General features: G+C 36.3%; 1 protein-coding gene across 1 annotated transcript in view; it reads left to right on the top strand.

Annotated features, from left to right (window-relative positions):
- The window catches only part of NET1 (neuroepithelial cell transforming 1), a 53,322-nt gene that overhangs the window by 6,496 nt on the left and 20,404 nt on the right, over positions 1–26,422 (top strand). Inside the window, exons 2-3 of the mRNA XM_004281684.4 lie at positions 7,983–8,049; positions 12,447–12,506. Coding sequence (XP_004281732.1) covers positions 7,983–8,049; positions 12,447–12,506 — 127 coding nt within the window. The remainder of the gene's footprint in view (positions 1–7,982; positions 8,050–12,446; positions 12,507–26,422) is intronic.

Here is a 26,422-nt window from a genome sequence, read left to right as displayed (position 1 = left end):
GTATATTAGTAGATAAAGAAAATCTGCCCTGACATAGATTTTCAGTTCAGTAAGGCATGGGTACTTTAATAGGCTTTTCAGGTAATTGAGGATATTCTTTGATAATATACCAGAGCTTGACAAGTGGTAGTTTCTTAACAGGTGGCTGGAATTTAGAATCTGAAACCATAGCAATGAATTTTTCATTCTCTGTTACATTAAAATCCATTGGTCTGTTAAAACTTTGAATAGATCTATTTTACCCATCCTTGATTTTGTGACATTATGCATTTGTCATTTGGAAAATATTGGCACAGGGAGTTAAGCAAATCTTCTAAAGGTTGATACATACTGTTACATGCTATCAGAAAATCACAATTATTAATAGTACCACCAATCTCATGTGAAAGCTTTTAAGTATTGGGAGGATGCCATGCTCATAGTGATGGGTACAGTTTTCAAAAAATTCTGATTTTCATTTGAAAGCTCAAATTTTTATCATTGGCAGCAGCAATACTTCATTATAGATAAATGTCCGCAAAATACTCAAGTCCAAATGACAGTTTATCTGTTAGTCATTCTCTCAAGTAAAAATATTGTTCTCTGCAAAGCTAATTTGGTTCACAACCTGATTGATCACACAATTGCTTTTCCTCAAGACAGCCTTATTACACTGGCCATTTTCCCTTATTCAGAAGGGATATTCTCCTGGAATTTGTATCGTTACACTTGATTCATTTATATTTAATATCTAATTCTTATTCTTTGTCTCTGACTGCTTTTAAGAGTAGAGAAACAAGGATATGACCCAGTGTACAAGTGGAAGGCTTGGCCTTAAATAATAGAGCTTATCCACTATAACAAGAGAGAAGAAAAGGTCTATGGTTGGTAGACTGGACAGTGTAAATATGTAGGATATAATATAATAAGGTGCAGAGTCAAAGCTGTTAGTGAGGTGGGGGTGGGGAAGGAGTATTGGAAGAGTAAAGAGAGAAAGGTTTGAAATAGTTATTTCAGAGGGTAGGCGAGGAAATAACAAGGGAAATCTAATAGCGTTGCTGAGCAGAACTGAGGATCACTTGAAATTTGTGGTCAGGAATTCATAGTGAAACTAGGCAGCGTGTGTGTGTGTGTGTGTGTGTGTGTATACACGTACATGTGTACACACATTTGCGTGTAAATAAATTTTTTTGAACATAATGTGTGTGATGACTACTACAGGATATGGCAGGGGCAAGATAATTAGGGAGAAAAGAGTGGAGACGTCTGGAATCCACTGGGGTGTAAGCTTTCTGTGCAGCTGCCTCTTATGTGGCAGGCCTCTGGCTCCTTTTTCCTCTTCCGTCCCTCTCTTTTTGATTTTTTTTGTTTTTTAAAAATTTTATTTATTTATTATTTTTTTTCATTTAATTAATTAATTAGCACAGGGTCTTTGTTGCGGCAGGTGGGCTCCTTAGTTGTGGCATTCATGTGGGATCTAGTTCCCTGACCAGGGATCTAACCCAGGCCCCCTGCATTGGGAGTGTGGAGTCTTAACCCCTGCGCCACCGTCCCTCTCTTTTTGTTCTGGGTAGTAATAGGCCAGGGTCTTGTCCTCAGGCAGCCCTGGGCCCCACCACGCAGCCCATAGCTCAGAAGGCGGCTTGCTTTTCTGGCCCAGTTTTCCTGACACTGTGTTTGTTCTAGCCCCAGCTTTGACTCAGCTAATTATTTTCTCTGGGAATGTACACTCTTTGAGACTGTGACCCACAGCCAAATAAAACATTAGCGTTTAAAGAGTTTAGGCTTTACAGTCAGGCTCCTTGGGTTCAAACTCTTGCTCTTGAGGACTTAATCTCTTTTAAGTCTCACTTCATAGTGTCTAGCTCATTATTAGTATCTATCTCATAAGGCTGTGATTAATCTCTTTAAATCTCACTTCATATAGTATCTGTCTCATAAGGTTGTGAAAATTATGGTAGGTAATTCAAGTAAAACATTAGAATAGTACCTAGACACAGCAAATACTCCAGAAATCTTGTGTCATTATTTTCGTTTTCTGCAGGAAGCACTAGAGCTATAACTTACTTACCCTCTATCAAGGAATATTTAGCAATTACCTCTGTTGTCAGTTTTTGTAGAGGTGGTACAGTATAGTTGGTAACAGCACAATGCTAGATCTTTGACTTTTGTTTTCCTAGTGAAACTGATGAATTTGTAGAATGGACATCCAGGGTTAAAGGTATATTCTTAAGCCAAGCTAGCTGTTCTGTTAACTTAGAGCTGAGGATTCCTGTTGCCTTTAAGGGAATTTAACTTTTTGGATGGACTATTTTTCAGAACATTTAAAAAACTAAATTAGGGCATATAAACACAAATTGAGCCAATCCTTGATAATCCCGGATTGTCATTATTATTACTATTTATATTACTAGTTGCTGAAAATAAAAGGATGCCCCCACCTAGCTCCTAAGGCTGTTTCCTCCCACATTGAAATGACTGTACTTTTTAACAGTTTTATTGAGATATAATTTACATGTCATAACATTCACCCATTGTAAGTGTGCAGTTCAGTGATTATTAGTAAATTTATAGACACAGTTCACTGTTAGAACATTCATCATCCCAAATACTCCCTCAAGTTTGTTTGCAGTTTGTCCTTGCTCCTACCCCAAGACCTAGGCAGCCACTAATCTGCTTTCCATGTCTATAAATGTCTATTTCTGGACATCTCTTATAAATAGAATTATACAATATATAATCTTTTGCATTTGCATGTTTTGCAGTTTGTCCATATTATGACATATATCAGTATTTCATTCCATTTTACTGCTAAATAGTATTCCATTATATGAAATGAATATTCCACATTTTGTTACTCCATTTACCAGTTGCTGGAGATTTGAATTGTTTCCAGTTTTCGCTATTATGGATAATGCTGCTGTGACCATTTACATACAAGTCTTTGTGTGGACATATGTTTTCATTTCTCTTGGGTAGATTCCTAGAACTGGAATTGCTGAGTCATATGGTAAGCTTATGTTTAACCTTTTAAGGAATTGCCAAACTGTTTTCCAAAGGCTACTAGATTTTTAACGAAGTAGCTTTTAGATATTTTTCTCTTCCCTCACTATTACTTGCTGCTGGCATTATCCCCTGTACCCTGTCTCCTGAATCTGATGCTGTGGGCAAGGCAACCTGATAAGTATATTAGAAATTCGTAACGCAAAGGCATTGAATGATAGTCTTGAGTATTAGTGTAGGATGTTGTGATGTCTGGAATGTGTGTGCATGCTGGTTTCTAGATGCTCAGCTGTGTTCTGGACTAGAGATGTTCCAAGATGTATCTGTTACTTGGGACTCTCAGATACAGGTGAGAAAACCCCAGTGTGGTAGAGGAGATAGTCTACATGATTATCAGCTCCACCAGGCTCTTTCCGAAGTGGAGAGGAGACAATCCCTTAAGATGCTAAGCAGTCAAAGCAGTAGGAGATGTCTGCTTCCTCAGATATTAAACCCAGATAAGTGAATTTTGTCATTGTTTGTCTAATTTGCAAAGCACTTGAGACATTGAGTAGTTCAGCACCCTAAATACCAACAAATGTTATCTATAAAGAATAGTTTACACCATTCATTCTATAAGATTGATGCATTCATGGTACCTTTGGCATTTACAGATTACATTTTTAATTTAGCTATCTGTGAGTTACGTATAGTTGTTTGTAATCAGGCTGAGAAATGTGTTTGAGTTGCACCCAACAGCTGCATATCAGTAATACTGTGTTCTTGTTTTCACATAGGAAGTAATTTTTCTTAACAGATCTGGAGGCATCCAAAAACTTTTCAGTTATACTTTGTCATATTTCAAATGCCCCTATGCCTCAAGTCTTCTTTTTTGCTAATTTCAGTGACCTACTCTGCTATACTCCTATCATTAGCCCTTCTATTTAGCTTGCTTTTTAAAAAACATTACTTTGCTAACTCATTTTGGTTATTTTCATTGTAAAACCTTAAATACCTATCTTATTATAAGCCAGTATCTTTATATTTTTGTGGTTTATTTTCCTTTTTAATTAGAATAGTCACTTATATTGTCTGGTACACTTTATGAAAATGTTGCCATTTATAAATCTGCCATTATAAATCCAATTCAGCTCTTAATTACCTGCCATGATAGAGGAGGACAGTGACACAAGTCATAATCTCTGAAAATACATTTCGGTTTAAGAATGAAATAACAGGATGATTTTCTTTTGAACATCAACTTTGCCATTTTAATTACGCTTTGTTTAGACTAAATTTAGTTTAGTGTAAAAATAATAGTTTGAAAACACACCAAGTGATACAAAAGGAAATGTGTTAGAGGCCAAGGAATAATCACAATGGGGTTAGTAGGAAACACAATTAATATACCAAGCTAGTTCCTTTAGGTATTAGTTTATTTTATGCTTTAAATGTTATAATTATTTGGATATATGAAAAAAAGGATTGGACAAAAATTCTTGAAAAGATGAAGAACTGTCACTTCTTATTTCAGCCTTTGAGCTCCCTTTTAAATGGACTGTACTGGGTATCTTCTAGAAAGGCCATTTTTAATGTTTTATGAAATCAAAAATTTTTCCCACAAGGATTTAAAATAGCTGTATTACATTTTGAGTCTGACCCCTGTGAAAAAATGATTATATATCTTTCCAAGATTTTTGAAAGCCGGCACTGACTCACATGCTTTCAGGGCACAATTTGTTTTTTGGGTTCCTGTTTTACATGAGTTTTCAAAATAAATAGGTACTTGTTACTGAAATAGGAAAAAATAGCATTACTGTAAAGCTGATTACAACTGGTGCTGGAGAGAATCTTGCCATACAATTGGAAATATTTTTCCAGTTTGTTGACCTGTTTAAAATTCCGAACAGCTAATTCTTTCCAGCTTTCAAACATCAGATTCATTCTGAGGTCAGTATGGACAATTCTAGGGAATAAAGAAATGAATAGCTTTGGTTTTGTGTTCTCCTTAATACTTGTCTTATATCCAAAAGGAAGTGTTTATTGACTGTTTTAAGTGCCACTATGATTACTACTTTGTAATGAATATTTGTGTTACATTAAAGATAATCTGGGAAATCATAATTGTTGCTTCTCAACCCAGTCCCTACTGGGGCTCTTTTTAACTGTGTAGTATATGATAGCACTTACCTAGAGGAGTGTTTTTAAAAAGTGTGCTCTGTGGACTCATAAGGTATGAAGGTCCTGTTTTCCCTGTAATCTTTTGGCATTTGCTTATAATATTATTGATATTATCTATGTATACTATAATACCATATCCATGTATTCTTTATTTTTTTTTTATTTGTTTATTTTTATTTTTGGCTGCGTTGGGTCTTCGTTGCTGTGTGTGGGCTCTTCTCTAGTTGCAGCGGGCGGGGGCTACTCTTCGTTGTAGTGCGCGGGCTTCTCATTGCGGTGGCTTCTCGTTGCGGAGCACGGGCTCTAGGCACGCAGGCTTCAGTAGTTGTGGCACGCGGGCTCTAGAGCGCAGGCTCAGTAGTTGTGGCACACAGGCTTAGTTGCTCCGCGGCATGTGGTATCTTCCCGGACCAGGGCTCGAATCCGTGTCCCCTGCATTGGCAGGCGGATTCTCAGCTACTGCGCCACCAGGGAAGCCCCCCATGTATTCTTTAGTCATGTGAATTATAATTTATTGCTGATGTCTTAGTGTTTTATCAAAAATCATGCTATTTTCTTCATTGTTGCTTGACTTTTCTGCAATGGCAAGAAATCATCAGTTCCTTAGGTTATTCTGCTCCACTAAAGAGGCCCTCAAAAATTTTTTTGAGCTCCAAATAATTATTTAGGAAATGTTTGCTTTAAATATCTTAAGATCTGGGGGCTTCCCTGGTGGTGCAGGGGTTGAGAGTCCGTCTGCCGATGCAGGGGACACGGGTTCGTGCCCTGGTCTGGGAAGATCCCACATGCCGCGGAGCGGCTGGGCCCGTGAGCCATGGCTGCTGAGCCTGCATGTCCGGAGCCTGTGCTCCGCAACGGGAGAGGCCACAACAGTGAGAGGCCCACGTACCGCAAAAAAAAAACAAAAAACTTAAGATCTTTGTGCAACTGTTTCTAATTATTATTAGTGTCATCCTATTTCGCTATGTCAGGAACCTTAATAGTAACTGAACAGGCCTAGGGAGGAAAAGAATTCTCCATCCAGTTATGCCATTGAGCCCTCTCTCTGGTCTGCTTTTCCTCTCTAACCTTGCTGCTGCCCCTCTGCCCCTTACCATCTGTTGTAAGCAATATTGGAACTGCCTCTTAACTTGTCTTCCTGACCAGTGTGGCCTTCTTCCAATCCAGCCTTCTTCTTTCTTAGAACTCAATTGCTGACAGTTGCCGTACATATTCAAGATCAAGTCCATACTCTTTAAGGATTGTATGTGAGGCCTTTTATCATGATCTAGCCCTTTTTTATTTCTTTTGATACTCAAACATAAGGAACTACTTGCAGTTTCCTGAATATAATTCAGTTCACTCCCCCTTAACATGTACTATTCCCTTTCCCCACAGAGCCTTCCTGGCTCTTGTATGCTTTGCTAATTGCTATTTCTCTTTGATTCAGCTTTAGTATTACTTAAGTATTAATTCTTCTGTGAAGCCATTTTGCTATCCTCTTTCTCCTTGTAGCCATTTTCACTTGTGTTCCTTGTCAAATAAACTTCTGCTTTATATTTAGCTTAGAAAACTATAAAAGTTTTTGTGTTTGATTTAAGCTTCTAAATATTTGTAGAAATAATGGCCATCTGTGGTTTTCTGTAACTTATAGACCCCTTATGAGGGTCAAGGGTGAGAGACAGAATATACAAGTGGACAATGGCCTGACAATGCAGGAAGCTAAGTGCAGTAATTTCTGTAATAATCAGCCCCAGATGGCCAGGACTTGATCAGTAGCTGCCAGCTTCCCTAATTTTTGTCCTTGCTTCCAACTTAAAACCAACTAGAGCAAATCAAATCTGCACCCAGTAAATCACATAGGATGCCCTAGTCCTAGTTAGCCTGCCTACAGCTTCCCCCTGCCAGTCAGGGTACACCAGAAGCCTTCCCTTTTTTCCACTGTAAAGCTTTCTCATTGCTCAGCCTGCCTTTGAGTCTGCCTAAACGCAAGTGATGGTGGCCATCTCCCTTGCCGTAGCAAGCTCTGAATAAATAGCCTTTGCTTTTCTCATAAGTATAGTTTATAAAATTTATTTCATGTGCTAGCTATGTTTCGTGATTTTCTACATGTTTTATAAACATAGAGGTTTATATTTTATAAAGGTGAAGACAGATTTTTGTCATAAAGATTATTTTGTTTCTTTACATTGAATGACAAGATGACACAGAATAAAAATGTATCACTTAGTAGTAAAGGAAAAAATCCTAGTCAAATTTTAATCTTATTTGAGACCTTTGTCTCCTATATAGTTATTCAAAGCTTTTTATTTGGTTTATTAAATCATAATTTTTTTAAAAAAATCAGTACATGGAAGAGATTTAAACATGAAATACAAAATAAATGCATTTAGGTTTTATTATGTTAAGAGTATTCTTTTATTCTTATTTTTAAAATATTAAGCATGAATGCTGAATTTTATCAAGTAATTTTTGCATCATTTACTGGTTTTTATTTAACCTATTAGTGCAGTATATTGTATAAATATATTTCATATTATTGAGCCATGTGTATGTTCCTAGAATAAACTCTGCTTGTTTTGAATTATTTTCTTTAAATACTCTTAATCTGTTCACTAATTTTATAAAGCTCCTTTCATTTTTGTAAAGTTTCTGAAAATGACCAGAACCTATACCCTGATTTTTTACTTTTTGTGGTTTCTTTTTTACATACCCTTCCTCTTATTTCTACAATTGAATGACTAATAAGGCTACTTTGAACAGTTTTGAAACTATGAAAAAGATAGCTTTTTATCTGTCTAGTGCTTTATTTTACTGAAGTTACTCTCAGTGTATTTATTGTTTGAATTTTCTGTTAACAGATATTCCCTTCAGAGAGGTAGCTCCTTCACATTTTTAACACCTGGCCCCCATTGGGACTTCACTTTGGTGAGTAGACACCTAGGTTTTTTATTTCAAGACATTAGTTAATTCCTGGGTTGTGTTTCAGTCTGGTGTACAGCTCAGTTGTCTATACCTCTGAAAACCTTGAAGTACAGAGTTTCTATCACCATCTTTGGCAGCCTAATTTAATTCTTTTCTGCTAACAAACTGAAAGAAATTTTTATTTCAATTAAATATAAAATATATTTTGAAAAGTATCAGATCTATTCATCTTTAACTCTATGCAATTCTTTCTCTCATCCCTACCCGTGTTAAACTTAAGAGACTATATTAATGAAACGTGAGGCTATTTTTATGCACATACTCTAACAGCTTTTTTCTTGGTTGAAAAATATAAAAATGCTTGTAGATAATATATATAATGAATGAATCTTTTATTAGTCATCTTAGTATAGAGGGACTCCATTATTTTTAGAATGAGACTTTACAGAGGCATCTAATCTTGTGCAAAGTGACACCAGAAAATTGGGGGATTTTATAATTAAATACTCATTACTTCACAATACTCATATAAATAAAATATGTACAAATAGAACATGATTCTTATCTCTTCTTATTTGGGGGAAATAGCAAAAACGATTCTGCCTCTAGTTTGCCAAACTTTACGTATGTGCATGTATTGAGGATGTGCCATTTCATTTGTATTCTGTTCTGCTGTATTTAATTTGTTTTTCTGTTGGGGACTCCTGTTCGAGATTTCTGTGAATAATAGCATTTACATACATTAAGTGGTCAGTAAAGCATTCATGGTAAGAGTCTCCTGATTTTAATGCAGTTCCACATTTTCCTTTCAAACTTTTTTCATCTTGGTCCCTTTCCCTTACTAGTTGAAGAACCTAAACTTAAACAGAAAAACTAGTAGAGAAGTGTCTCCAAATTTGATTTTGCAAGACTATCAGCAAAAATATTTTGAGCATTACCCCTGATATATTTATTTATAATTTTTAGGTATGTAGCAACTTTATTAGCTAATATTTCAAAGCTCAGTACTCACTTAGGGTGAGATTAATGATAGTGGACATAAATGTATATTTCAAATAGTCGGGATAATTTCAGTTTGGGGCTGACTTCTAAAATGGATTTGATAAGATTGCCATTATCTTTAACTCACATTTTTAAATGTGGTTGATGATGAGCTCATCATCTGTGTATTAAATTTTAGTAAAGCTTATTTTTTAAGGATTAAGAAATACATAAAAATGAAGTTCTAACATTTTCCTCCTGTATTCCAGGAAAGTTACCTTGCATATCGTCTGGGATAGATGCATCTCACTTGGGAAAACACTTGTGTAGAGGTCTCTGTGACAAAAGAAATATCTAACGGTTCATGTATTAAAACTTTTGGAATGTGATTGATTAAGGAATACTAAGAGGGAGATTTATAACTTTTTAAATACATAGTTTAAGAAGGGAAAAGAACAAAAATTAAGCACTCAAGAGGTGAGAAAAAGAACAATAGAGTAAATCAAAGAAAAGAGGAGAAGTAAGAGTGGAAAAAATAAAATCAACACCCAATCATGATAAAATTCTTGGCAAACCAGGGATAGAATAGAACTTCCTTAGCCTGAGACCTACCACAAACAACATACATAATGATAAAATGATAGTGACAGTCCCTTTAAATTTAGAAAAAAGCATGCTGTCATCATATTTATTCAGCATTGTACTAGCGCTCTTAGCCAACACAGTAGGACAGGAAAACAAGTGGTACACAAATTAGAAAGGAAGAGACAGTCTGATTTCATTACTTAGAGACAATATGATTGTCTACATAGAATATCCAAGAGAATATTAATAGCAACTATTAGGACTAATAAGAGTTTGAGCAAGGCCATAAAAGTTATAAAAAGAAATCAATAGCACGTATGTATGTTAGTAACAAACAAATGTAATTTTTTAAAATTTATTTATTTATTTTTGGCTGTGTTGGGTCTTCGTTTCTGTGCGAGGGCTTTCTCTAGTTGCGGCAAGCGGGGGCCACTCTTCATAGCGGTGCGTGGGCCTCTCACTATCGCAGCCTCTCTTGTTGCGGAGCACAGGCTCCAGGCGCGCAGGCTCAATAGTTGTGGCTCACGGGCCTAGTTGCTCCGCGGCATGTGGGATCTTCCCATACCAGGGCTCAAACCCATGTCCCCTGCATTGGCAGGCAGATTCTCAACCACTGCACCACCAGGGAAGCCCAACAAATGTAATTTTTAAAGATGCTTTTATTGAAATAAAAAAATTTTAAACTAGGAATAAATCTATGAAAAGATGGGTGAGACTTTTATGGGAAAAACTGGAAAGCATTAGTAAAGAACATAGGACACCTAATGAAATGGACAGATATACCATTTCATGCAAGGAAAGGCTCAATAGCATAAAAATGTCCATTCTTCCCAAATTAATTCATAAAGGCAATGCTGTTCTGATAGAAATCTCATTAGAATGTAATAGATCCCAATTCATGCAGAGAAATAGAAGGCCCAGGACCGGGAAAGTAGTGTGTACCCATCAGGGAGCATTATGACTGAGCGTATAAGCTATTAAGACTCACTCCAAAGGTACAGAAATTACACAGCATTATATGGGTGCAAGTGTAGATAAATAGACCGTTGGAGTGAAATAGAGAACCCAGAAACCGACTTATGAGAACTTATTGTATCATAGGCGTTATGAAAGAATGGTGCTCTCAGCAAATGATGTTAGGGGTGGGGACAGTTGGCCAAATTACCTTATACCACATACATACAAAAATAAATTCTAGATGGGTTGAATATACAAATATGAAAAATGAAACTTTAAAATAGTTAAAAGAAAATACAGTAGAATGTTTTACAATCTGTTACATTTCTTTATACATATGCCCACACATGTGTAGATTTTATATAAATACATAAGTATGATCCTGTACATGCTTTTTTTCCCTCAGTACAATCTTCTTTTTGCTTGGCAGTTTCCTCCCCCTTTCCTCTCTTCTCCCCATGTAAGTCCTTCCATTCCCCCAGTTCCACGCTAACCCATGTCACCAACACTGTATGTATCCCTCTATATTTTGCTCATATAATTATTCACAAATACACAGCCTCACAGATAAGATACACATAAGCAGGATTTTTGTTTAGTTTGCTTTTCAAAATTAGGATCATATTATTCATACTTTGCTGCATCTTCTGGATATAACCTTAGAATCAATAGAGATTTCTTGAGTTCTGTCACCTCATTTTTTAGTTTTTCCCAGTTCTGATTTATATTGTTCTTTCATGTCTTGTATCATTTTCTTAATGTCTTTTTAGCTAAGTTCGAAATAGTATTTTATAGGTTTGCTCTGCATCTGTGAGCATTTCCTTTTGAGGTGACTTCATTCCCTGTAGGGATGTTATTCTGCCCCTTATTCTCTCTCTTTTTTCTTACAGTTATTTTGTGTAGAATTTGACTTGGGGAATTTTCTGTTCATTTTAATATGAATTTAGTTTTCCTGAACTTTTACAAAGAGGCTTGGTGCAGATAGCTTTTCTAACTTCATAGAGTTCCCTCTTTTGTTGTTTTCATGGGGCTTGCTTCTGAGACTTCCAGGCTCCATATATTTCCCCCACTTCTATCTGGACTTTATCTTTCCTTTTCTCAGTTGCCCCATCCTGCTCTATGTTGATTCTGCTCTCAACAGTTTCTCCTCAGGGTGGGGCCAGGTCCTGGAAGGGAGCCCTGGCTTGTCAGTTTTGAGAGTTCACAAGAGCTAGGCTGTATCACAAGTAACCTGAAAAGTTATTTTGAGGTTTAAGGGAAGAAACGTTACTTAAGGATTCTTTTTCAGTATTGATTAAGGACCAGAACTTAAAGCTATATACACAGTTTTGTCACTACTGGCACCAGTAGGGCTGAATGAAGGTAATGAATGATAACTGGAAGGTACTCCCGGTACATGCATGTTCATTTTCCACCTGATAAATCCTGCTTCAGGCAACAAATCTTAATTACTTGGGCCATGAGAAAAGGATATTTTTTTCCTAGTGAAATCAACCCCCCCATAGGATAAATAATATGTGTTCCTTTTTTAAGAAATTTGTTATCTTTATATATAAAACATATTTTACTTTTTCTCTAACAAGTATAGACTTGACTTACATAAGAGTTCTGTTCTGAAAAACTTTAGATAAGTAAGTTTTTTAATAGGGTGGAATCACTTCACAGCAAGGGATGATTTAGTCAGAGGGGACTTTTTAGAAAGTATATAGTATGTGCTGGCGATAATTTATGGGCATCCCTCACAAAAATAATTTTCTTATGAATACAGCCTAAGACTTCACTTTTTAAAACTGATTTTTCTAGTTGTATGTGGTCTTTGTTTAATGGACTAACATGCATGCCTTCTATATAAGAATAAAATTTTTTCTTTTTTATAGAAAAGAAAACGAAGAGCAAAAGATGATGATGTCATAAGCCTTAGCAGCCTTGATCTGAAGGTAAGCCTTACTGCTCTGGCAAGGAAAAGCATTTAAGAGTATGCAGATAGCATTTTATTTCTGTGCTGTAAAAATAATGAATGCTGGGGTTTTTGCATTTTGCATTTTTTAAGTGCAAAACTGAATAATATTGGCTGTCACAGATCTCCTCCTTTTTCTGTTCTACTTCTTGGTTAAGAACAAGTAGAAAACCTCCCTCAGAATAATAGTGAACACAAACTCACATGCCTAAGGAGACCAGGCCTGTAGTCTATGCAGAGAAAGGAGTAGGTGGGGGACTGTGGTGAACTAGAAGGGCACCATGCCTCTCCTCAAGAGAGGTAGCTGCTCCTTTGCTCTAGCCCCCAAACCTAAAAAGCTATGCAAGCCAAACAACTTGTCTACAAGCCAGATGTAGCCCAGGGGTTTCCAATGTGTGATCTATGATAAACTAAAACCCAGTGCAAACTTAAAAATAATTATTTTTAATAATTGTAATAATTATTTTTAATTATTTAATTATGTAAATAATTATATTTAATAATGTATTGTAAATCAGTTATACTCAAATAAAAATTTTTAAAAAGAATAAGAAAAATGTAATAATATTTTTAAAAACTGCCCCCCCCAAATAATCCTCTTCTGTAAAATTGTAGTTAAGTCCAAAACTCTGGCATCTTTGAAATTACTTATTTCATTTTTGTCAGTTGGCAAGTTTTACAGAACCATCTTGGTTTTAAGGAACCTTTTTAAAAAGATTGTTATGGAAAAGTTATACATTTTTAAAGTAAGATTTTAAAAAAATGTTTGACATCACGTTTAATGATGGCAGCTGCTGCTTTTTATTTTCTTTTTTAAAGGGTTGGAAAAAAAATTTTTTTTTAAGATTTAACTTTTTATTTATTTTTGGCTGTGTTGGGTTTTCGTTGCTGCACACAGGCTTTCTCTAGTTGTGGTGAGCAGGGGGCTGCTCTTCATTGTGGTGCACAGGCTTCTCCTTGCGGTGGCTTCTCTTGTTGCGGAGCACAGGTTCTAGGCGCACAGGCTTCAGTAGTCATGGCACGCAGGCTCAGTAGTTGTGGCGCACAGGCTTAGTTGCTCCATGGCATGTGGGATCTTCCCATACCGCGGATCGAACCTGGGTCCCCTGCATTGGCAGGCAGATTCTTATCCACTGCACCACCAGGGAAGTCCCTGCTTCTTTTTAAAGACAAGGTATTTTCTAAAAATTAAATTTTTATAGGTCTGCCCATCAACATTTTAGCAAATCTGGCAATCCAGATTTTGTGGGTATGTGTACATGTCTTTATAGAAGAATTATGTGTTTTAAGTGTTAGGCTGTTTGCAAAACAGTTTTAGTTACATTTTTTAAATCTTGTTTTCAAAGAAAGAAAAAGGTGTGAATGGCAACCCTGAGTATTTTTAGGTATGCTTCAAATGAAATCATATGCAGAAATAAGAGTTTGCCACAATAAAATCCATGGTCAGATCTACTTAAAGACAATCCTCCTTTTTTTCACCCCAGCTTCAGCAATAATTAATATACCATCAGATCAGTCTCATATCATCTATCCACTCACCTACCTTCCCCTGGATTATTTTGAAGCAAATCCTAGACATTGTATTATTTCATCTGTATCATCAGATTCAGTGTTCTCACTTTCCTTGATTGTCTTAAACATGTTTTGTTTTGTTTTTGTTCATTTTATCTGTTTGAATTGTAATTCATGTAAGGTCCATACAGGGGGATTGATTATATCTCTTTAGTATCTTTTGATATATAGGTTTCCTCTCTAGCTCTTTGTTTTCTTGCAAATTTTTGTTGTTGTTGAGGGAACATGTCTTTTTTCCTGGGGAGCTTTCCACAGCCTGAAAAGTTGTGACTGCATCCCCATGGTATCATTTCCTGTGTTCCTCTTTTCTCTGTATTTCTGATAAATTGGTAGTTAGATCTAGAGAGTGTTTGGGGCTATTATGTACTTCCCTCAGAAGGTATGTAATGTCTTTTTGTGATGTTCCCAACATTAATTATCATTGCCTAGATCCATTTATTCATTGGAGGTTGCAAAGGGGTTATATTGTGCCTTTATCAGTCCTTTGTTTATTAACTGGAATACTTCTGTAAAGAGAAGATTCCCCTCATCAGCCTTGGTTACTCAAAGGTACTGATTTATAATAAAGGTAGGACAAGTGTTTGATTCCTTTCCTTTATCAGTTTTCAAAAATAATGAGTTTTATTCATTAAAATGCTCTAAAAGTAACTAATGATTTTTCTTTTTAATATTATTATGAACTTATGGATATGAACACATTTTTTGTGTTTTGATCCATTTTAGTTATTACTCTTACTATGCTCAAATTTTCCCATCTTCGGTCTCTGGGTGCTGCCTCAGGAGGGCTCCTATGTCCTTTTCCCCCAGCTTTATTAAGATATAATTGACATATAACATTGTATAAATTTAAGGTGTACAACGTTTTGATTCCCTATGTCCTTTTGACGTGACCCTCACCTTATATCTAGAGGCTAAATGGCCTCCTTTTCTTCCTGGATGACAGGTTATTCCAAGCCAACTTGTACATTTCTTTTTTTCCTGCTCCATACCTGGAATCGGTCATTTCTAAAAGCCCTGATTTTAGAGGCTAAAATCTGGGCATTTTGAACACTTGTTGCTACCAGTTGATCATTGTTTTTAGGCCTTTTTAATGGACAGAGCTAAAAATATATATATACTTTTTAAGATAAAATAAATTATGAGTTTATACTGATATTTTAAATTCAGTGCTAAAGGATCTTTTACTTAATCTCATTAATCTTACTGTCTAGATCTCTTTCACCTGCACCGAAAATCTGGTTTCTGTGGGACACTGACATAATTACTCACTTGATTTACCCTTGGTTCAAAGACAAATCTACATTATTACAAATTACTACCACATTACTACAAATGATAAAATTACTGAAAAAATTTTATGTTTCACATTTTTTGTTTTTTATATATAGGTTATAGTGAGGATATATAAATTTTATGTTTTAAAATTATTGAACTAGTTCTCTTCTATGTGTAGTTATGCCAACTCACTTTATTTGCAATTTTTAAGAATACTGCTTTTTAAATTTAATTTTTCTTATAACCATGTAACAAAATTGTGTAGAATTTCAAAGTCAGTTCTACAAGATTCTTGTTTCTATCCCTGGCTCTTCTACCCTACTTCTTTCTTCTATACAAAATGTTTTTTTTTTCCTTTTATTAATTTCATGGTTTATCCTTCCACTTTTTAAAATTATAAGTAATTGCATATGTTGTATATCTCACTTTCTTGGATAAACAATAGCATGTTATCTTTCCTTATGTGTTCTGTTTTATTCTCTCCTTTTTGTTTTACTTGTATGTTTTAGCTTTGTTATATCTTTCAGTGTTTAGGAAGATTCATGTATTTGTTCTATTGGTTATCTTTCTATGATGCCTTCACTTCTCTCTTTTTGTCTATTGTAGATTTGTTCATTCCTGTGAGCATTGTTTTAATTAACTAGCACCTCTTCTCCCTCCTCTCCTCTCCTCTCCTCTGACTGAAGTAATCTCTCTTTATTCTAAGTTAATATATTTAAAGTAATAAGTGCTTATTTTACTTTTCATGTACACTCATCATTCTCCAGTTTTAAAAAAATAGTTTTGCTGTTATCTCCAGGGTCAGCACATTCAGCCATTATAAACTATGCTGTGTACCCTGATAACCACCATTTAGACTTAGTTCTACAGGTAAGTATATATTTAATGATCAGCACCAGTCCTTATATCTATACCTTTTTAGGTTTTTGGTTTTCTGAAGCTCATTCTTTAGCACAAGGGTCAGCAAACTGTGGCCCACAAGCCATATCTGACCTGCCCATTTATTTACATATTGTTTATGGCTGCTTTTAAAAACACTACAGTGGCAGAAGTTGAATAGTTGTGACAGAGACCATGTGACCTGCAAAGGCTAAAATATTTACTGTTTTTTTTTTACAGAAAAAGTTTGCTGACCCCTGCTCTAGAGTTGAGTAAATTCAGAGGAAGTGTTCATGGGAGCAGTATTCCCTGAGTTATTGAATGTTCATATCAGTTTGTTTGCAGCCTTTATACTTGAAGGTTAGTTTGGATGAATATGAAATCTAAGGCTCATATTTTCTTTCCTTGAATATATTAAATATTTTACTCCATTGTTTTCTGGTATAAAGTGCCACTGTTGAAAAGTTATAATAATATAGTTTCAAGTCATCTTTTGTTTTAGGAGCATTTTTTCTTGAATTATAGTTTTTGGTATTTTTTCTATTGTTTTTGCCTCTCCTCCCTGCCCTTTATACTTAGGTTGGGTCTTCTTTTTGTATCTTTTTATCACTTTCTTTCAAAACATTTTTTTGTCTTTTTTATTTTTAAATTCATCTTCCTTTTTTACCTTCTTTTTCTCTCAATGCATTAGTCATTGTTTTTTTTCATTCTGAAATAATTTTATTTTTAATTCTTTCCTTCTATCACTTCATTTCAAATCCTCCTTTCTCCACTTACCTAATTTCTGAACTTTATGTTCTTTCATAGCTTCTATAATTTTCATTTATTTTAGGCTATAAAGACATTATTCTACTCCACATTTTGTTTTCTTATAGTAGTTTTAAATGGGTTTCATGATTCTTTTATGAAGTACATTAAGTTTTCCTTTCCTGTATTTTTAGGTGAGAGGAGTGGGCCATGGTAGCCTGTTTTCAGCTTCATGACTCTAGAGCCCCTCTTGTGTTGTTTTCACAAGTGATTTTTAAAAGTATGGCCTCTTTGTCTTGTTTATGGTTTCCTTTGCTGTGCAAAAGCTTTTAAGTTTAATTAAGTCCCATTTGTTTGTTTTTATTTCTGTTACTCTAGGAGGTGGGTCAAAAAAGATCTTGCTGTGGTTTATGTCAAAGACCATTTTTCCTCTAAGAGTTTTACAGTTTCTGGTCTTACAGTTAAGTCTTTAATCCATTTGGAGTTTATTTTTGAGTATGGTGTTAGGTAGTGTTCTAATTTCATTCTTGTACATGTAGCTGTCCAGTTTTCCCAGCACCACTTATTGAAGAGGCTGTCTTTTCTCCATTGTATGTTCTTGCCTCCTTTGTCCTTAGAAAACTAAAAATAGAACTACCATATGACAAGCAATCCCACTACTGAGAATATACCCTGAGAAAACCATAATTCAAAAAGAGACATGTACCACATGTTCATTGCAGCACTATTTACAATAGCCAGGACATGGAACCAACTTAAATGTCCATCGACAGATAAATGGATAAAGAAGATGTGGCACATATATACAGTGGAATATTACTCAGCCATAAAAAGAAACGAAATTGAGTTATTTGTAGTGAGGTGGATGGACTTGAGTCTGTCATACAGAGTGAAGTAAGTCAGAAAGAGAAAAACAAATACCGTATGCTAACGCATATATATGGAATCTAAAAAACAAAATGGTACTGATGAACCTAGTTGCAGGGCAGGAATAAAGAGGTAGACATAGAGAATGGACTTGAGGACATGGGGTGGGCGGGGGCAAAGCTGGAATGAAGTGAGGGTAGCATGGACATATATACACTACCGAATGTAAAATAGTTGGCTGGTGGGAAGCAGCAGCATTAGCACAGGGAGATCGGCTCCATGCTTTGCGATGACGTAGAGGGGTGGGATAGGGAGGATAGGAGGGAGGCTCAAGAGGGAGGGGATATGGGGACATGTATATGCATATGGCTGATTTGCTTTGTTGTGCAACAGAAACTAACACAGTATTGTGAAGCAACTATACTCCCATAAAGATCTATTAAAAAAAAAGTATGGGGCTTTTCCCTGGTGGCGCAGTGGTTGAGAGTCCACCTGCCGATGCAGGAGACACGGGTTCGTGCCCCAGTCCGGGAAGATCCCACATGCCACGGAGCGGCTGGGCCTGTGAGCCATGGCTGCTGAGCCAGCGCGTTTGAAGCCTGTGCTCTGCAACGGGAGAGGCCACAACAGTGAGAGGCCCGCATACCAAAAAAAAAAAAAAAAGTATGGCCTCATGTTTTCTGAAATCGTTCGTTTCTGCTCCCTTTCTCTTTTATCTGGACTGTTTCTTGTCTTTGCTTCTGTTAACCTGTTCTGCTCAATTTGGATCCTACTCCTAGAAATTTTTCTCAGTGCAGTGTTAGTTTCAAGAGTTTCTGTGGCCCAGACTGCTCCAGCACCAATAAACCTTGTTACTTGGGAGTGCTCTTGCCCATGGCGTGAGGCTTTGGTCCTTGGAATCCTTCCCAGTTTAGACCACTGTTCGCAGTGCACCACTGTGGGGGTTCCCCTATTCTTGGGGCCATCAGACAAGCCCAGTTGCCTTCCCTTTGCTTCTCTGTGCACAAATGCTGAAACCATGTGGGTCTCATAGCTGTTCAGTTTGCCTCCATCTGACCAACAAAAGGTGTGGGGGGAAGCACTCTCATTTTTGGTGTTTATTGGGTTTTCTGTTTTGCTATGGTAGTCGCTCTATCTGCCTTTTCTTTTTCTTTAAAGAGTGAAGACCTGTCAAAGATTAGTGTATTAATGTATTGATGAGTAAGCCAACAGAATGGTAAAGCTGGTTAAAGAGCTATAGGAAACACTGAAGTATTCTAATAACTGAAATAAGGAATGGTGGAGTACAATTGCTAAATTTGATACAAAATAGATTAATAGCCTCATCTACATGTCTGCCTACCAAATATATTTACATTGCTATCAGTCCCTACAGAGTTAACATCTACCCTTACAGAGTTGTAACAAAAAAACCTTAATAGCAAATAGTGAATCAAGCAAAAGGTACACAGCCCTAGAAAATGAGATAATCTAATGAAAAAGCATTCGGGCATCCTTTTTGTCTGGTTTCAAGTTTTGGTATTTTCTGCCTCATTCTTTCCTTAATTTTATTGCCTTTCTAATTCTGATTTATGTCCCTTCATAGCTAATTTTGGAATATTATAGTTTTTGTGAGTATGTTTTTCTACCATGCCTTTATTTTTTTTTTTTTTTTTTTTTTTTTTGGCTGCGTTGTGTCTTCGTTGCTGTGCGTGGGCTTTCTCTAGTTGCAGTGAGCAGGGGCCACTCCTCGTTGCAACACATAGGCTTCTCACTGCGGTGGCTTCTCTTGTTGCGGAGCACAGGCTCTAGGCGCGCAGGCTTCAGTAGTTGTGGCACGCGGGCTTCAGTAGTTGTGGCTCACAGGCTCTAGAGCACAGGCTCAGTAGTTGTGGCGCACTGGCTTAGTTGCTCTGCAGCATGTGGGATCTTCCTGGCCCAGGGCTCGAACCTGTGTCCCCTGCATTGGTAGGTGGATTCTTAACCACTGCGCCACCAGGGAAGCCCCAATGCCTTTATTTTTTGTAGGGATGTTTTTTCCCCTATATCTTTTTTTAATATAAAAACTTCGTATTGGATTTGATTATGATTCTTTTTCTTGGTCATTGTTACGTGAAAATAGTTTTAGAAAGAAGGAATGAGTCAGCAGAGCTTCATGACTCTAAAAATTCCTCTTCTGTTAGGACTCTGTGCTTTCACTGCCAAGGGCCCAGGTTCAATCCCTGGTTGGGGAACTGAGATCCCACGAGCTGCACTGTGTGGCTAAAAAAAAGAAAGAAATGATAAATATATAGATATACTTTCTGAGTTCTCCAGGACCTGTTTTTCTCCTCAACTTTTATCTGAACTTTTTCTTTCCTGTATCTGTCAGCTCTACTCTACTGTGTTTGTATTTGAAATCTTCCCAGAACCTGCTCCATGTGTAGGGCTTTGTCCTTTGAGTGAGCTTTGAAAGTCCATTACGCTCAGGTGTTCCAGTCACAAACTCCTTACTGTCACCCTTGAGTATATAAAACTCTTTCCAGTTGCAGTTGCTATTCTCAGCATGGCTTGCCTCACTCTGCAGTGAGGAGCTGTTAATAGTTTTGGGGATTCTTCTCTACTCAGATCTGGCAGATGTTTTGTTATTTTTCTCTGCTTTCTCATCCGATATCGTATAGGTCTTAGAGTTGTTGTTAGTTTATCCATGTTAACGTGTATTTTTGGATTCATGGAGATGTATATCTTGTTACAGAGTGCTGTGCATATTGACTTTGGGTTTTGGTTTTGCTGTACTTGCTCTACATGTCCTTATGGAAGGATTTGGAAAAATTGTAAAACTGTACCACTGCCACCACCTTATTCCCAGAATTCTGCCTCATGTTATTTTGTTCCCAGTGTGGTGAAAGGCAAATTCAGCATTCTTCTAAACCTAATGTAATTTTAGCAGATTTTATTGACATTGAATTTACTGGAATTATTTGAATTACTATAATTTTTAGGGTAGATATTATATTATGAACTAATACTCACCAACTAGGCAAATGGGCTTTCTCTAGTTGCGGTGAGCAGGGGCTACTCTTCGTTGCAGTACGCAGGCTTCTTATTGCAGTGTCTTCTCTTGTTGCGGAGCACAGGCTTTAGGCACGTGGGCTTCAGTAGTTGCAGCATGCAGGCTCAGTAGTTGTGGCTCACGGGCTCTAGAGTGCAGGCTCAGTAGTTGTGGCGCAAGGGCTTAGTTGCTCCACGGCCTGTGGGATCTTCCCAGACCAGGGCTCGAACCCGTGTCCCCTGCATTGGCAGGTGGATTCTTAACCACTACACCTCCAGGGAAGCCCTCTTTTTTTTTTTTTTTTTAATTCCACAAACATTCATGGAGCACCCACAATGTTCCAAGCACCATACTGGACCTTAGAGATAAGATTATATACAAACAGGAAACAAGAACCTCTGACAAAATCATGCCTGCATAGATTACAAGAGACTGTGCAGAAGTACCAGTTGGTATTAGAAGGAGGAATGAGAGTAATAGAAGATATTTTGCAGGTCTTGGTTTGGAGTTGGGTTGTTATGAAAGCAAATGTGAACTTAGGAAGACCAACCCAGATAGAGAAGGGGCATCTACAAATACCAGGAATTAAAATCAGTTATATTAATATAATGATGAACAAATGATTTGGAAAGAGTCAAAGAAATATAGGAGAACGAAGAAATGAAGTACAGAAGGTTAATTGGCCACTTAGTTGAAGGCTATAAATGATAGGCTGAAGAATTTATTGATCTCACATGAAAATCAACAGAAACAACATTCTGGATTCTTGAAATGATTTTCTGAAGTATAGTCTTTCCATCTGTATAGAAAGTATGGGTTAGTAATGGTCTGGTATAGGTTAGTAATGGTCTGGTATAGTCTAGAGGCCTTGAATTGGAGTAATGGCTGTGGAAATGAAAACAGCATTCCTAAGGTTCCATCTTTATCAATCTTTTCTTCTTAGTTTCCTTCTCGGAGAACTCATTCAGTCAGTAGATGCTGCTGTCTAAAACTGATGACTCCTAGTCTGAATCCTTAAGCCAGATCACAGTCCTAATGTTCAGAACTTTTTATCCAATTGCTTCTAGGGGTTTGTAACTGGCCTCCCTGCCTATAGCCTCTTTATGGTGCCATATTGATCTTTCTTCACAACTTGGTCTTTTTAGTACCTTGCTTGAGTTCTTTCAGAAGCTGTTTATTGCTTTAAAGATAAAAATCAAATCTTTCACTTAACATATAAACCCCTTTATGATGAGTTTCCCTACTCCATCACTCCAGAATTTTTCGTATCATACTTCCTATTCCCTTTCCTTTGCACATCCTCATTCCCTTTCTTTACCTGGCTTATGCCTCTTTATCCGCTATTCAGGCATTATCTCCAGGAGCCCTTCCCAGAGTCTTACCTCTCTTTGTGTATTTCATGCCCCCACCCGCCTAGGGTGGCTACTTCTCCTATATGCCCCTTGGTAGGGAGAATTGAATGGGGAAGGAGCAAGTTAGGATTCCATGAGGAGGAAAGAAGTTAGCAATGAAGTTCACAGTAGCATTAAGCTGTATATATACCTTGAAAATAATGACCGGCCAAAACAGAGGTGCTCGACCCTGCCGGCAGGTCAGAGTCACCTGGGAGCTTTTAGGGGAAGAAATGTGCTGCTGGGCCTTATCCCAGACTATGTGAAAGTGGGGTGATGGTGTAAGGAATGAGGGTGGATGACATTGGGACCTAGGAACATCTGGGGAGGAGGGAATTTGTTTGGTTTTTTTGTTTGTTTGTTTTTAAGATGTCCAGGTGATTCTTGCTTATAGCCAGGGTTGAAAACTACTGAGTTAGAGTATGGCATTCTTAAACTTATCCTTCCCCCAAAAATAGATACTGTGTCGACTCCCCAACCCGTTTTTTGCGTGGGCTTTCATCTAAGTACGATAGTTAGTATGTAATAAGCTAAATGTAATCAGTTCGTATGATCATTTAATGCCTGTTGCTGAAAATCATTCACTTTATTTACCTCTATATTTCATAGCCATCTGTTTGATGAATGAACAGATAAGTAATATTGGTCAAATAAATGAAATAAGACCTTGGATTTGGGTAAGGATGTAACATGAGCATTGTGTTATGTATTTTGACTTAGGATATCTTATATGAAGAATTTAGTATTAATTGAATTATCATGTGATGCATCATTGGCTATGAAGCTGTGATTGCTTATCAAATTTGTCTCTAAGTAAAATTTCTGCACTGTCTTTTATCAGGTTGTCTTACTACTGTGGTATGTATAAGTTTATTCATTTAAAAAAAAACACATTCCAAAGGTGTTTCTCAGCTCTGTTTCCTAGCAGCCATAACCTTGCCTTTTTCTTCTGATAGGAAGAGTCAGAAGTGACTGTTTACTTTGTTAATGTGAAATAATACTGGGATGAGTAATACTGAGTCATTTTTATGACTGAAGTTCTTTAACTCTGATAGTCAGTGATCAAAAAACAAACCAAAACACTTCAGAAGAAATCTTTTAAAATATATGAACGGTTCGTTCTTTTTCTCAACGTTCAGATTTGGGGATCTCATTTTCTTAAAAGTTAAATAGCCTATTAAAGTGTTATATTTTGAGTATTGCTGTACTGTGCAATTTTAGATTAAGCCTAATACTAAATTATGTATTTTATTCCTTAATAACTATGACAGGTAATTGGTTATTTTCCTGGGGCACAGATTTGAAAAGTTTGAAGCTAGCTGACACACAAAAGCTGGTGACTTAACTTATGAATAAGGCTACCTTACCACCCTTCACTTTGCATTTTGATATAACTTGTTGAACAAGGCTACCTTACCGCCCTTCACTTTGCATTTTGATATAACTTGTGATCTCTACTGGTTGCCCTGTAAAATAATAAAACATTGTTTCTCTGTGACAAAAGTCCAGAAAATAAAGCCAACTGCTGGTACAGGTGATAAAAGTTAAGAGAAACCAAAGGTATATCAAAATGGTTCCTCTTAACTTAAAATATAAAAATTAAATATAAAACAATTATTCCTGATAATGCTCTAAAAAGCCATTAATCCAGAGCTATTTATCCTTAAACTTAATCATTCCTAGATAGCTATGAATCATTCCTAGACTGCTATGTGCATCTAAATACTTTTGTTTGCTTTTTAATTGTAAAAGTAACACACAAATGCATTGTCCTTGTACAAAAGTAAAACAACTTTTTCAAGTCCCCTCTTATCACCTCCATCCTCTGAGGCAACCAGTTATTATTTTATGTGTTCCAGGTCCTTTTCTGTTTATTTACCTACTTTCACACAGGGTGTATAATGGTGACATATATATGATTATCCTGTACTTATGCTATAGCTTGCTTTTGCTATTTATATCTTATCACTACATATAGGGCTACCTCGTGCTTTTTTTTTTTTAATAGTATTCCATATTATTAAAGTACCATAGTCTACTTAACCAGTCCTTTAAGTATGGCCCTTTAGTATATTTTTCTTTTCTTTCCACATTAAAAATAATGCTTAATGTACCTCTTGCTTGTGCACAAAGGAGGGAGCATGCTTATGTCTCTAATACAGTTACCCAGAAGTGGAATTGCTGGGTTGCAAATTTCAGTTTTGATAATACTGTTCATTTGCCTTCCAGAAAAATTTGATAGATTTTCACTTCTCCATCAGTCTATGATAATAAACATATCCCTATACTCTTGTTAGCCCTGGATTTTATTAATATGTAAAACCTTTTTCCAATTGTTGTGATAGACAACCAGACAGAAAATTAATAAGGAAATAGAGAACTTGAACACCACCATAAACCAACTGGACCTAACAGACAAATACAGAACATCTTACTGCAAAACAGAGGAATATATATTTTTCTCAGGTGCACATAGAGCATTCTCCAGGATAGACTATTAGGCCACAAAACAAGTCTTAATAAATTTGAAAAGATAGAAATTATACAAAGTACTATTCCAATCACAGTGGAATGAAACTAGAAATCAGTAACAGAAGGAAAACTGGAAAAATCACAAGTAAGTAAAAATTAAACAACATACTAGTAAACAGCTGATGGGTCAGAGATGAAATCACAGGGGAAATTAGAAAAGACCTTGAGACAAATGAAAATGAAAGCAAAATATACCAAAACTAATGGGATGTAGCAAAAGCAGTGCTAAGAGAGAAATATATAGCTCTGAATGCTCACATTAAAAAGAAAGAAAAAAAAAAAAAAGAGGGGCTTCTCTAGTGGCGCAGTGGTTGGGAGCCCGCCTGCCAATGCAGGGGACACGGGTTCGTGCCCCGGTCCGGGAAGATCCCACATGGCGCGGAGTGGCTGGGCCCGTGAGCCATGGCCACTGAGCCTGCGCGTCCGGAGCTGGTGCTTCGCAACGGGAGAGGCCACAACAGTGAGAGGCCCGTGTATCGCAAAAAAAAAAAAAAAGAAAGAAAGAAAGATCTCAAATCAACAACCTAACTTCACACTTTAAGGAACCAGAAAAAGACAAACAAGCTAGACTCAAAGCTAGCAGAATGAAGGAAATAATAAAGATTAGAGTAGACTGAAATAAAATAGGGAATAGAACAGTCAAGAGAGAAATTGAGAAAAATCGATGAAACTAAAATATGTTTCTTTGAAAAGATCAGAATTGACAAACCTTTAGGTAAAATGACTAAGGAAAAAAAAGACAAGACTCAAATTACTAAATTCTAGAAATGAAAGTGGAGATATTACTACCAATTTACAGGATTAAAAAGGATTACAAGAGTACTATGAACAATTGTACACTAATAGAATGGATAACCTAGATGAAGTGGACAAATTTCTAGAAACACACAACCTACCAACCTACCTAATCTAAAGATTAATATTTAATTCAGCATTGTGAAATTTTCTTGTTTTTTAGTTTATTTTCATCCTTTTATTCTCTGGTCTCTGCTTCTAAAACTCCTATTCAGAAGATTTTGGAATATCTGGAACATCTTGAATTACTTTATATGTTTATTACTCTCTTTTATTCTTCCATTTTTTCTTCCTTTTTTTTTTTTAATTCTTCCATCTCTTAGTCTTTTGTGCTATTTTCTGGGAGAATTCCTTAATGTGCTAATTTCTCATTAGTGCCTGTTCTGCTATTTAGCCTAACTATTGACATTTTTATTTTGACAATTTCTTTTTAATTTCCACAATCTCTAGTTCTTTGTTTTGTTTTCTCATAATAGTCTTTTTTTTATTAATATATTTTCTCTGTTAGGTTTCTGGGGATATTAATTATATTTCTTTTAATATCTCCTATTTGCTCTACTAACTAATATAAAATAAGCCATAAATCAAATGAAATTATGCTACGGCCAGTGAAGCTTGTTTAGAAGTTATGAACTCTAACTTTTGGACTTAACAGTTGTGTGTTACTAGTTGTTTGACTGTATAACTTATATAGCCATTCTAAGCCTCTGTTATCTGTACTTAAAGATAAAATTTTAATCTCAAACTTCATTCGTAGCTCTTCTCCACTCCCCAGCATATTCGATCTTCATTCATTCATTCACTCACTCATTTCTATCAATATATTTT

This window comes from Orcinus orca, chromosome 2, assembly GCF_937001465.1.
Source record: "Orcinus orca chromosome 2, mOrcOrc1.1, whole genome shotgun sequence".
In the NCBI taxonomy this organism is placed as follows: domain Eukaryota; kingdom Metazoa; phylum Chordata; class Mammalia; order Artiodactyla; family Delphinidae; genus Orcinus; species Orcinus orca.
Note: the sequence above shows the minus strand (reverse complement) of the source record. Positions and strands in the feature narration are given on the sequence as shown.